The sequence below is a fragment of the Callospermophilus lateralis genome, chromosome 9 (genome assembly GCF_048772815.1).
Source record: "Callospermophilus lateralis isolate mCalLat2 chromosome 9, mCalLat2.hap1, whole genome shotgun sequence".
Lineage (NCBI taxonomy): Eukaryota > Metazoa > Chordata > Mammalia > Rodentia > Sciuridae > Callospermophilus > Callospermophilus lateralis.
This window is the reverse complement of record NC_135313.1, coordinates 63,090,273-63,103,748: the sequence shown is the minus strand read 5'-3', so window position 1 is coordinate 63,103,748 and position 13,476 is coordinate 63,090,273. Positions and strand designations below refer to the sequence as shown.

Sequence of the window (13,476 nt, the reverse complement as noted above, 5' to 3'; positions counted from 1 at the left end):
GCAAGGAAGCGCCACTCCACGTACAGGCCAGAGAGACCTTCAAATAACTCACATGTGTGAACCTTCCTCCATAAACTATGATTAAGGAAACCTTAGCAGCATACTATCTACATCTTGGAGGCTTCATCTCACTTGGGTGACTGAGAAGCTGCAGTTGTGTCATATGAGTTCCTGGGCCAACAGGGGTAGGGAGAATACGTCTAATAAAAAATCATCAGCTGCTTGTACTTTTGCATGGTCTAAGTCCAATGCACAATGCTGAAAGGAAAGAAATGAGTGCATATAGATCTTTATTTTATTTGGCAGGTAGGAGGCAACCTATCTGGTTAGGAACTGAATTTTTAAAAAATGCATTTAGTTGGAGAATATCCATGCATTCACATAAATACTAAAGTCAGATTAATTTACACGTGATTTGTATGTTGTTTATAGTTACTTGAAACAGTAATGTCCTTCTTGATAATAATTACCTGAATTTCTATAATTTAATACTAATATATTACTTGTATATGATCTATGCAGGAAAGTCATGTATGTAAATTAAATAGCAGGTGGAGGTCAAAGAAATATTGTGACCTTGACTCACTTTTTTATTTCTTTTAAATTTCAAAAGAGATGACATACCTTCTCACTACTTTTGTGTGTATCAAACAGCAGTAATTGATTAGAACTAACATTTAAAATTTGTCATAGAATTTGACAGCATAAATATCTAGTACATAGAAATGTAAAATCATATCTCTTCTTCTAACAGTATTCTGAAATACATGATAGGTCATGAAAGTGGGGAAATGTTATTAACTCAGCAATGCAACCACTTGAGTATTTGATGCTAATTCAGATAATACTAAATATTTACTAGTTAATTCTCCAACATTCTGGAATATGGGAAACTCAAACCCAAGGTAGATGCTGTATTTTTAGTATTGAGAAGCTGTATAGTTGGATTAAGATTCCAGGAATCCAGGGGTCCATAGTATGAGAACCTCAGCTCCCCAGGCTCCAATTTCAAGGTCTTAGGGCTTTCAGGGTTATGTCAGGACTGGACCAGACCTCAGAAGACCTGCTCTAGTTTGAAGTGTTGCTGAGTCTCCTCTCAGCTGCAAGCAAAACTGGAAGCTTCCTGGAGGAGGGTTGGCATGAGGTCTGTTTGCTGGAAAGTAGTCATCCCATCTGGGTTTGAGTACCTTCTGGGCTCTGGAGTGTGTTGAATCATCAAAACCAAAGACTCTGATCTACTTCTGTACTTCCTGATGAGGCTAAAGACCCAACAGGACCCTTTAGTGCTCTTTGAGTTACATCCAGTAATATGTATTGGAATCTGTAGAATGGCAAGAATAGACCAAAACCCTTCTACTGTGAAAGCCCCCTGATCCTGACACACCAGTGCTCGTTGCTGAGATCTGGGACGTGCCAATTCTGCTGTTTTTCTGCCTGTTCTTTAAGGCTAGTGAGTAAGACAGGCAGATGTGATTCAAATGTCAGTGCTAACATTCTTGTCCTAGCTGAGAGAATTTAACAAGCTGTTTTATTTCCCCAAACCACAATTTACTTATTTTAAAATGTGGATAATAGGTGTCTGTATCTCACAGAATATTGAGAAGCATTAACTGACAGAATACATATGAAGATACAGAAAAGGCATCCTAGTGCTATGACTTAGCAGTTTTTATTATTATTGATGATAATATTTTTACATAAGACATAATCTAAGTCTCTTTGTTCTGTTCATACTTGATAATTTTTAAAAAATTTGAACTAAGGAAAAATGATTTTAATAATTATTCAGAATAATGTGTCACCTATAAAGGTATTTGGGGTTTTAATGAAAAGCTTATTTTGATCAAAATTGAATTCATTATACTAATATCCACTACACTATGTATTATTAAAGAAATACCTTCTTATAGGCCAAGGGGGTGGGGTGTAGCTTAGTGGTGGAGCACTTACCTAGCATGCACAAGGCCCTGGATTGTACTCCTAGGGAAACAAAACAGGGCTAACCTCCAGACATTAAAATTTATCTGAAAGAAGGAGAATTAACTCCATATTTTGAAAAGTGTTCCAACTATATACCAAGACTGATCAATGAGAAAACAACTTAGACTGTGACTATTTGTATTGAGGTTTTAAGTAAAAGCCTACTAAAATAATTGTGTGCTAATTCTTTTTAATATACCACCCTTCCATACTTGTCAACTGTTTAAAACAAAAGCATCCCAGATAGAAAGCTGAATTTGCCTTTTTTTTTTTTTTTCATCCTAGATGATGGAAGAATCAGAAATGTGCACAGTGCCTGGTGGTTTGGCCAAGGTGAAGAAACAATTTGAGAAGGACAAAATTTCTTCTTCCTGTAATACTTTTTCTCAGTACCAGTATCAACACCAGAACAGATCCGAGCAGGTAATGCCACTGTGGGTGGTGAGTACATCATGTGTGCTTAAATTGCTCTTAACAAGGCAGGAACCCCTCATTCTTGGTGGCTGGTTTATTTTTATAACTCATTAAAACAATTGTTATTTTAGAATGTTTTAGAAAATTGTCTTTAAAGTATATAAATGTATTGATTTAGTTATTTTAATCATTTTGCCACATGAACCATGCTGAAACATTACCCCTTAAGACTCTCACATCTCAAACATAAATTAGATTAAACAGCCCAGGTTGGTTGACAAGTAAACAGAACTGTTGAGAGCAGTATTTGTATTAAGCCCCTGCTTCTAGGTTATAATTCATGACAAACTATCTGCCGGTTGTTTGTGTAGGCTAAAAGTAAAGCATTATTCAGCTATTTATTATGGGGAATTTTTTGTTTTCTTTAAAATCATCAAAAATTGAGTAGTTGAACCCAGATGTTACATAAAACCTCAATGCTACTTCTAAATGTTATCTTATATAAATTTTTCCCATTTCATTACTTCATTATCATATATCACCAAATATTTTCATGTGACATAATGATTTTTGAATGTGAGAATCTAAATAATAAAACTCATCAGACAGAGCTCAGCACTTGGAAAAAAATTGTAATTTCACTATAAACAGCTGTACTCAGGCCTACATTTTCCATGAGGAAGGTAATAACTGGGATATGAAATTTCATAATGGCTGTATTTTCCTTTTTAAAATCCACAGGAAATATAGAGTTGCCCAAATGTTTAAAAGTGAAGCAGTTGGGTGGTGTGTGTAGAGAGGGAGGAGACTGCTTCAGGTAGACTGATTAAGAACTTAACATGTGAACTACTATTTGTTTTCTTGTTCTAGCTTTGTTTGGAAAGTGAAATGTGTGCAGTATTGCTAGCTCAATAAATTTGTGACCATATTTCTTTGTAATGTTGCCTAAGGAAACATAATATACATAAGAAAGTCAGCCTCCCTGTAATCTACTACCTACCTGCTACAACACAGGAGTGTTGGAGTGAATCAGTTGTAGAGGTGTCTGAGTACTTTAAATTGATCAACAATACAAAATATAATTATGTTCACAGTTTAACTAACAAATTCTCTATAGAAGTATCAGTGATGTATTGACAAATCTTTTACTATGTAGGGAAGCAGTGCTATAGACTCCAGAACTATGGCATTTGGAATCTGACTTCTACCAATATCTCTTGCCTCTTGCCTGCCAAGTACATAGATCCAGATCACTCATGGATATGGGTTATTTGCAGTTGCATAGCCTTCCGTGCTTAGAAAGGCCTTACCTTACTTTAACACTCAACTGTTTCCATCTTGAAATTCCTCAATAACTTTTGAACTCAGGATACCACATGCTCATTTTGCACTGAATCTGGCAAATTACATAGCCAATATTGCAGGGACCTAATTCATAACCCACTCAAGCCTCAGTTTCAGATAAATTAGAGAGGGAAGTTGATCAGTGATTTACCAATCACATTGGCTGTCACGGGATCTAATATGACACAGAGAAACTTATGTGAAAGTATCTCATTATCTTAGAAGCTTGTTATCAATAAAGACTCTTTAATAGTGCAAAAGACAGAAAAATCTCAGGAAAGGTGCCTTACGTTAAAAAGGAATGTTGTTCACAATGTAAACAGACAATGCAACGTGAACAAAAGTTCATAAAAATGCAATCTTATGGGAGATTGGATTGAATCCCCAGTGGTGAATCAGCTCTCTTGGACCTTTTCAATTATTAAATTGGGGAATTTTGCAAATCACATGATTTCTTCTTCTTAGCCTCCCAATCATAATTCCCCTGGATTGACCCTATTCTCACACAGCTATTTTGAAATAGTGGAATGCAAAGAAAGATTGTGTCCTTTTCACAGTAAAAGCTTAGAACATCTAACAGGCTCTGAATGGAACACATATGCTCATTCTTGAACAAACTCCTATGACCAGAGTGTGCTAATTGGTTTAGACTTCTGCATCTCATTTACCTAAGAGGAAATTTTCCGCATACATTTGTCAACAAAGAATATATGATGGGGGGAAAACAAAGCCAAACAACAACAACAAAAAAATCTATACCTGATAATTTCTTGATGAATGAATGAATCTGAGCCATACTGCAATGCAATATAAATACAACAGAAAGGAATCATAGCTGCAACTAAACTGGTAAACACCATGTATTGAATGCCCACTATATGTAAGAGTCTTTGAGAAAATGAAAGAAAAAGGGTCACTTGAATTTTTAAGACAAAACTTTAATTTATAATCCTTACAGAAAATTTGAGATAAATGCCAAATTTTAGGAGTGAGTGTAAAAAAAAATAGTCTTTGATTATTTGCTCAGATTTTTTTAAGCTATCTAAATGCATTCTAAAAATTGCTCGTTTTATTAGCAGGGATTGAGGACATGATGTTTGCTAGTAAAGACAGGTAGTTAATTCTGTTCTTACATAAGATGCTGTTGACTCTCACAGTGTTTTCAATCTCTTTGTTTATTTCAAGTACTTGCATTCTATCTCTCTAACTCTGCCCCTTTCGAATATATATATATATATATATATATATATATATATGTAAATTTTGTTGACATACAGTAATAGTTGTTAATTTGGAAGTCAAGTTTGAGTAGAAAGAACATTTGTTTTGGATTTCTGACAACATTTAATGTCACAATTAGTAATAATTTCATAAGTTGTAATAATTAAGTCCAATCTGTCTAATTCCTTCCTAACTTATTGGAATCAGGTGTTTCAAGGTAATTGAATGGCTATTTGGTAACAGGTTGTCTGGGAGATCAGTATTGACCCAAACAAGGTTTGAAAATTGTTATCTCTGAGATTAAAATTCCCTTCTGTTTGCTGATGGTTTAAATGTTTTATACTTATAGAAAAGGGAGTTCTAAAAGAGGAGGAATACAAGACATAGGCACCTTCACTTATGCCAGGTATTTTAAGCAGACCGATGTACCATTTATACATTCTAGATTTACACTTTATGGCACCACCTCTTTAACAGCCAGCAGTATGTATCATTGCTGGCCGTTGGAGTTTCTGTATGAAAGTTAGACATAGAAACCACGCTGAACCCCTGGAGTGATGGGGAAGTGGTGGGACCAATAAGATTACGTACCCCATTTGAATCAAATGTATGATATGTCAAGATCATTGTAATGTTTTGAGCAACTAATAAAAAAAATTTTTTAAAAAAGGTTAGGTGGGGGACTCTTGACTAGGATTCTGCTTAGTACTAGCACTTCTTGGTACTAGTAATTTAGACTTTGCTTTTCAAAACAGCCATTACTACTTCCGGTAGATAGGGATGATATCCAATAGTTTTTTTTAAGGTACTCAATATGTCTTCTGTTGATATTTAGATTAAAAATATCATATTAACACTGGTTTTTATTTTGTCTTAGGATTGAATTCTCACTATTCTGTGCCAGTGAAAACTAGAATTTTAATGCTAGAACGCAAAGGATCACTTAAGAGGGGTGTTCTTCATCCACTCACTATGGCTGACTCCATTTGGTAGGAACATTCTTGAGTCATCCTTCCTATCCTCTCAGTCTCAACAGAGCATCTTGAAATATCCTGGAGCAGATATTAGAATGAATGTGTTGTGGATGTAAAACTGCCATTGTCTCTCTCCTGAGTTCATTTTCACTTGCCCACTCTGTGGCTTCTATCTGGTTTATTTACGACTTTTTCCTTTTTCCTTATAGCAGCATTGTTAAGATACAATTTGCACACCATAAAATGCACCTACTTTATGAATACAATTTGACTTCTTAGTGAGTTTCCATACCAAGATTGACATACTTATTGCAATGTCATCACAATCTACTTTTAATACATTTATATCCCCCCATCCCACCCCCCGAAAAAAAGGAACATTGAACCCATTAGTAGTCTAGGACTCTCTTTGTGCCTTATTCTCACACACGAGTTTTGACTTTCATCTTATGTGAATTTCCTCTTGCTTTTCCTTTCCTCCAACCTTAGGCAGTACTGAGGAGCTCTTTGCGTATTAATTGTGAAGCCCTGGCAGCCTCTTCTTTTCTGAAGTTGCTTTTTTTTTTTTCTTTTTAAGTGACTTAAGTAGGAAAGAGCAGATGGAGCTCCAAACATTTTGAAAGTAATCAGTGCAATCCAATGCTTAGGTAATTGCTTTCATGTGAAATTGCTACACTGAATCCATGTCAAGAGTCGAAAGCATCCCTGACCTTCACCCTGCTGCCCACTCTGATGTGCTGGGTGACAGTGTGTATCTTTCCACCTGCATCTGCTGTTATGAAAATCCGAATGTAAACATTCGTACTCTGAAAGATTATGTGGATTTGGAACAATCCCTGTACAATTTTAGGTCGAGAGAAAACATTTTCGACAGCTTATGACAGATATAATCTGACATCTGTGTGTTCTAGTCTCTTTAAAGGTAACCTATAATTATTTTCTAGCAATCTAAATATATTTTATCGACTAATTATAAAGTGTTTCTTATATGCTTTAAACCTACCTTTAGGTTCTGCCACACACATCTCTGTTCAAGGTCATGTGTTGCTATTAACAGTTCCAATCTGACCTAGATTGCTATCAACACACAAGTTACAAACCAGAATGTGTCTAATCCACAGCTAGTATCTCATGGATTGTATAGTATGTTGATTGTGTGCACTGTTTTAAAATTACCATTATAAATTATAGGAAGAGCACTCAAAATGAATCAGTCTAGAATAATGGTTAGGCCTGTAGTTCCAGAGTCACACAGCCTGAGTTAGTCACCTATCTTAGTATGTTTTGTGATACTATAACAGAATAGCACAGACTGGGTAATTTAAAACGGACAAAAAATTATTGGCTTACAGTTCTGGCAATGGGAAAGTCCAATGTCAAGCTTCTGACTAGGTTATTCATGCTGTATTATGACATGGCAGAAAGGATGGGAGATAGAGATAGAGATGGATAGATGGATGGATGGATAGATAGATGGATGGATGGATGGATGGATGGATAGATAGATAGATAGATAGATAGATAGATAGATATCTCCACTTCATTCACGAAGGTAAATCCTTTATGAGCTAAACACTTCATGGAGGTCCCATCTGCCAATGCCAACATGATGGCAGTTAAATTCAACATGTGTTTGGTGGGGACACATATTCAAACAAGGGCACCACCTATTCTCTTCTGTAAAATGATGAAGCAACTGGGTCACTTTGCTAATAAAAAGATATGGTCCATGAAAACTCTTAGTATAACATCTGGCATGTATTAATTATTCAGCAAACACTGGCTATTGTCATCAGTAGTATTGCCATTAAAATCAAGAAAGGACATAATCAAGTGGTACCTACTCTCAGGTTAAAATATGATTCACAGGCACTTTATGTATATGTAAAAATACAAAGAAGGACTGCATTGTTATGTGCCCCACACCTTAGCATTCTTTCCAGTTCTTTCTTTAGCTCTGGGAGACAATAATTTCTTAGAAGCTTCATAAATAATTAGAAATTTGCTTAAAATGAACATACCTTTAGACATAGGTCACTCTGGAGTAGTCAGTAACTAGTGCATATTTTAAAAATTATGATAGCAGGTCTTCTTTTGAGGGAAACATGCTTAACTTCATCTCTAAGAATGAAAAGATGAGTTGTACCTTTAAGAAGGTTGAGGAGAGGAATATGCATAAACATACACTGCACAGATATACAGGGTCCTGTTTGCCACTGTGAGAGCAAGTTTGTGTTTTTCAAGTGTAAGCATATGAATTATGCAGCATTTGCTTTTGCAGACTGCTTTACTCATAGTATTATAACAAGATGTTCTGAGAATATCATAATTAATATATAAACTGAATCAAGCAGAAGAGGCTATACAATAAATGAGGAAAAGAGGAAGAGTTGAGAGTTTTTTTTAATTTATTTGTTTTTTTAATTTATTTCTACTAGTGTTAAAGCTAGTGTCTTGTGAATTGTGGTTTCTCAGCACATTTTAGTTGATGTATGGAAGAAAAAGAAAAGAATTTGTAAGGGGAAGAAACTACCTCATGACATTTTATGCTTTGTGCAGTTGCAATAGTGAAGATAGATATATTTCTACAATTGTCTTAAAAAAAATACAGCAAGCGTTTGTTCAGTATACAAGACCATTATGTACAAATGCTAAGATATAAGGGCTTCTATTTGCCAGAGAACTGTTTCTTTTCATTTGACACAGGCAAGGGAATCTTCCTGACCTTTCTCCAGATAGGTCAGAGCCAGTGGCAGCTCTTTCTCAGGAAAACAGAAACAGCACACCCCTTGTCCTCAAGAGGCACATAAATAAGGCTCATAGACAAGCTACATGTAACAGCTTACTATGTAAAAAATTAAAACTCTAATAACAATCTTTCACCATTTTTTTTCTTCCAGACCCAGTCCTTTAATCTCTTTATCCTCCATAGCTCTTTCTCAGTGCCTGTGGCTGAGTGGACCTTGGCAATGAAAAGAACACAATAAGATTAACTTTTTAATGCTGACTCAAACAGAACTCAAAGAGTTTGCTAAATAAAGCACAATGTCCTCAGCCAATGATTATCTGCAACACACACGGTACCAGATTGGTAGGGGATGCTTTATGAAGAATTTAGTTGACTGAATTTGTTTAACTGAGCATTTCAGTTCCTGACTATGCCACAGAGCTAACCATCTGGTTCTCAGAATTTTTTTCAATTTAAAAAGAAATGCAAACTCTGATACCATTGTGGGTTTGTAGATGCATGACTTTTTTCTTCCACTTTTGCATCCAGAACTATCCCTGTTGTGATCATGAAGGCCCACGTCACTACTGCCTCTCAAATGTGTGTTCATGAGCCTTCTATCTAAACACTTTGAGGCTGGTTGTCTCTAGCTTCTTAATCTCTGTGTCTCTGCCTTCTTACCCACATCCACCTTCCTGTAGCTCTTCAGGATTAAATAATATGGTAAAATCCCATATTATTTTTATAGAAATTGAATACACAGAATTATATTTTGTGAAAATTTTCCTTGCTTGAGCTGTGAAACAAATTAGCTGCACTTACTGTGGGGAAAACAGCAAACCACAGACTCTTCCCTTAGCCTACATGGAACTCATCTGTCTAGAAATGCAGCTCACCCTCCTTACAAAACCCTTCAACCTCCTTTGCTGCAGGTTCCCTAGGGTTGAAACACGGGAATTATGAATTATGGTAATGGGTTCCAGTGAGTTCTGTCTTTGGGTTTCTACATCTCTCAGGCCCAGAAGCAGGGCATCTTTTCAGACTGCCTGACACATCTCCTCCTGCTCATACCCTGACAGTGCAGGAATTTAGAATTAAATCATTGTTTCCATTCCCATTGGGCTGGGTCATGGAATCTGGGTGGGAGCTCTGGGTATCTAAGTCTGTTTCCACCTGAGCAGCCCAGGTATTTCTGGTCTAATTGTTCCAGAGTATGATCAGAGAGCAGGGAATTTTAAAGCTCTCCAGGTGATTCTAATGTTTAGCAATGATGATGGCTGTATGTGTTCCTACGTCCCTGGTGTGGTTGATGGTCACTTGGCTACCTCAGTCAAGGGGTGGGGGCTAGAGACGTGGTGTCAAAGCAGCACATGGATACCGGGAGCTGGTGAGAGCTGGCAGGTGACACCCTCAGTCAACCTCCAAGCAAGCTCCCTTATTTTTGGAATGCATACAGCTATTATAGGGTTCAGGTAGGGCGTGCCCGCCAATCACACATAAGCACCTTAACATCTATAAGCCAATCATCTTATGCCTATTGTAATCCTTATGCCTATTGTTACCACACTATGAGGAAGCACTACATATTACTGTTGTGATGGAAGGTAGTCTGGAAGGGTCTTTGTCCCTAAGGGAGGGGGCTATGTGTTGGGGGGTGGTTACATGCCCTGAAGCACTTGACTCTGGGTTTCCTGACCTCATAGTCTGGTAGTTTGGCAACACTGACCACGGCTTGCTAGAGCAGAGTGCCCCGTCTTCTCGTAGGTTTTCCTAGCACTCTGAGCTGCTCGTAGCTACTAGCTGTGAACCAAAGTTATTCCAACAGATGGAAATGTGAATCTGAGCTAAGATTTGTTACTCCCAAACTGACTACTCCCCTCTTAGTTCTGGTCTGAAGCTTGTCCCCTATGCAACTCCCCTCTGTCCTTGTCACTGCAGGGCTTCTTTGTTTATGTGGTCATTTCTCCCTTTTTTTTTTTTTTTTTTTGGTACCAGGGATTAAACCCAGGGGCACTTTACCACTGAGCCACATCCCTGCCCTATTTTATATTTTATTTAGAGACAGGGTCTCACTGAGTTGTTTAGCACCTCGCTTTTGCTGAGGCTGGCTTTGAACTTGCAATCTTCCTGCCTCAGCCTCCTAAGGTACTAGGATTACAGACACGCACCACCATGCCCAGCCATGTGGTCATTTCTCTTGAGATGTATACTGCAATCAAAGATAGAGCACAAGACTGGGAAGAATACTAAGAAAGCAGGGGCTTAAAGAAATCATAGTGAAAATCATGAATATCAATCAAACAATCACTTCATGGATACCAAACTCCAGTTACTTTTGTTAATGATAGACTATGTTGAAATAGTGGATTTATGCATACATATGATGTATTAGGAGATTAAAAATAAATTAAATATTTAACTGCTTCAAATTAACTAGATATATGTTAAAACATTATAATAAACTAGCTAATTAGAATAAAAATAACTAATGAAATTGATATATTTTAGTTTATTATATTGATACTCCAGTAATCAATTAAAACAGATTTCATGCATTCATTTTGCAATAGTTTAATTCAAAATTGTTTTAATAGAATTTTACAGTCTATATACTTAATGTCTCTTTTTTGTGCCTTTGATATTTCTTTATCAATAATATTTTGTGATAGACACAGAGTTTTACATAATTATAAAGTGAAAAACCTTATTAAATGATGTAGTAAAGATTCTCATAGCCACCTAGCTCTTTACATAACTAAGCTAACGTGTGATCTTTCCCTGGGTTACAAGGTATGCTCATGAAATATAAGACTGTCTTCTGTTATCCACTAACATCAATCACGTTACTTTACGGTCACACATTGTAACTCTCAACCTCTTCTGTCCTCAAATGAATTTGGTGGTAACTGCTTACTGTCTGCTAAGGTGTGACTATAAAGTCTTAGTCATGTCCCGTTGCAATTTGCCCTTTCAGCTTCTTGCTACAGAGCCTGTTGGCTTATGAGTTACTCTGCTGGTGCATAGAGGGTTCACTCCTCCCTCCCCTGAAGGAACACTGCAGGCCATTCTAGTACATCATTATAAAGGGAAACTCATTTCCACCCCACACTGTGCAGACAAGGGCAACCATTGTCCTGGGTCTTTTGTGAAAATTTCATCTTCTTGGTTAATAGTGCAGTCTGTATAATACATTGATTCAGCATCAGTTCCTTTTCTGCTTTGATAAAACTAAGTGAACTAATGTTCTTGGTGACTTCAATGGATTTAGGAATATTAACATAGGAAGAGTGTCCTGGCCCTGTTTCTCAGGAAGTCAGGGCCTCAGGGGATAGTCCTAATACCAATAAGTAAGACTTATTTCAAGTGCTTTTAAAACAACTTGGATTGGTTGCGTTTTTTTTCCCCTATAATTCATCTTACTCATTCTCCAAAATAGAATTTGTGGGAGTAAGGTTTACCCCAGTTATTGGAGCTCCATTACAACAACCTCTCTTCTTCTTAATGGTATTTTTGGGTCTGCTGTTTCAATAGACCTATCTGTTCTTAGAAAATACCTTTTCAATTTTATTTAGAGAAGACAATGCACTTACATTTATATCCTTCATTCCTTTAAAGTAAAATGAATGGAGATTGCTTTAGGAAAGGAGTGTTGTGTTCTCATATCAGGGCCAAGTTGTTGAGGAAGTGATGACCCATTCCTTTCCCAAAGAAATAAGATCAGAGAAGAGCAGTTCCTCCATACTTGTGCAGGTGATCTCAAAAAGTATTTCATGTGGATAAAGAAGTGAAATACAGATTTTTTTTTACATAATGGAATTTTGTATCTTTTATAAGAAGGGGTGAACATTGAGAAAAAGTTGAAATAGAAGAAAAAATTTTGTATTGTCCTTTCTGTCTAAAGGTTTATATTAACTTAGAAATATAAATAATATTTTTGTATAATTACATTGAACATAATTCCCAAGTGTATAGATAATGTTTTCCAATATGCTAATTAAATTTACTATATTTTCAAGTTTTATAATCAAATAGCTACAGAATTTTCCGTTCTTAGATTTTGTTATTTTGTGAGAAGCGAGGAAATACATAACAAATGAAACCATTAACATTATATAATCATTACACTAGTAGAACTCAGTAAAATCTATAAAATGTCTTTTCCATATAGTTACTTTTATGAAAATAGATGTTTTCTGTAAGTACTTGACATCAGAGGATATTATTAGCTCTTTCCGCTTCTTCTGGGTCTGTATTTCTCAAAATAAATCCTTCCTCATAGGTCTTTGAAAATGATTGGATTGAGTCAAGCTCATCTATTCTTTTGGATGTTCATTTGGTTATTAATTTGCATAATTACAAACAAATTAGCATGCTAAAAAAAAAAACTGAAAGAACACAAGGCCTGAGAAAAGGAAGCGGCGCTAAGAGGTTCTGTCCTTAGAACCACACTATTACAGAGAGATGTTTGAGAAACTGTTCATTTTTTCCAGCTTCTTCACAAAACTCAACACTACAGGGCAATGAGCAAGATTATATCTTCTAACTGCCCTTCCTTGATTCTTTCTCCTTCTCCCCTGAGTGATCTACCTGGACATAGTAAAGAGAGAATTGTTCATCTCCTTAGGAATGATGAATGAGGGGAGGTGACTTCATTTCCCACCCCATCAGGAGAACAGGGCACTTTATATACCAGCCACTGGATGGATACCAAAAGGAGAAGCCAAGTGCTCAATGACCTTTCTTATCCTGAGGTAAATACCAGTGCCCTCTGGAGACATAATACACTGCAATTTATTCCTCGTCTTTAGGGTACAA

At 36.4% G+C, this 13,476-nt stretch overlaps 1 protein-coding gene across 2 annotated transcripts in view; it reads left to right on the top strand.

The window, feature by feature from the left end:
* Xirp2 (xin actin binding repeat containing 2) overlaps positions 1–13,476 on the top strand; it is a 75,140-nt gene that overhangs the window by 27,572 nt on the left and 34,092 nt on the right. For both annotated transcript variants that reach the window (XM_076866556.2, XM_076866555.2), the window contains exon 3: positions 2,266–2,403. In XM_076866556.2, the coding sequence (XP_076722671.2) occupies positions 2,266–2,403 (138 nt within the window). The remainder of the gene's footprint in view (positions 1–2,265; positions 2,404–13,476) is intronic.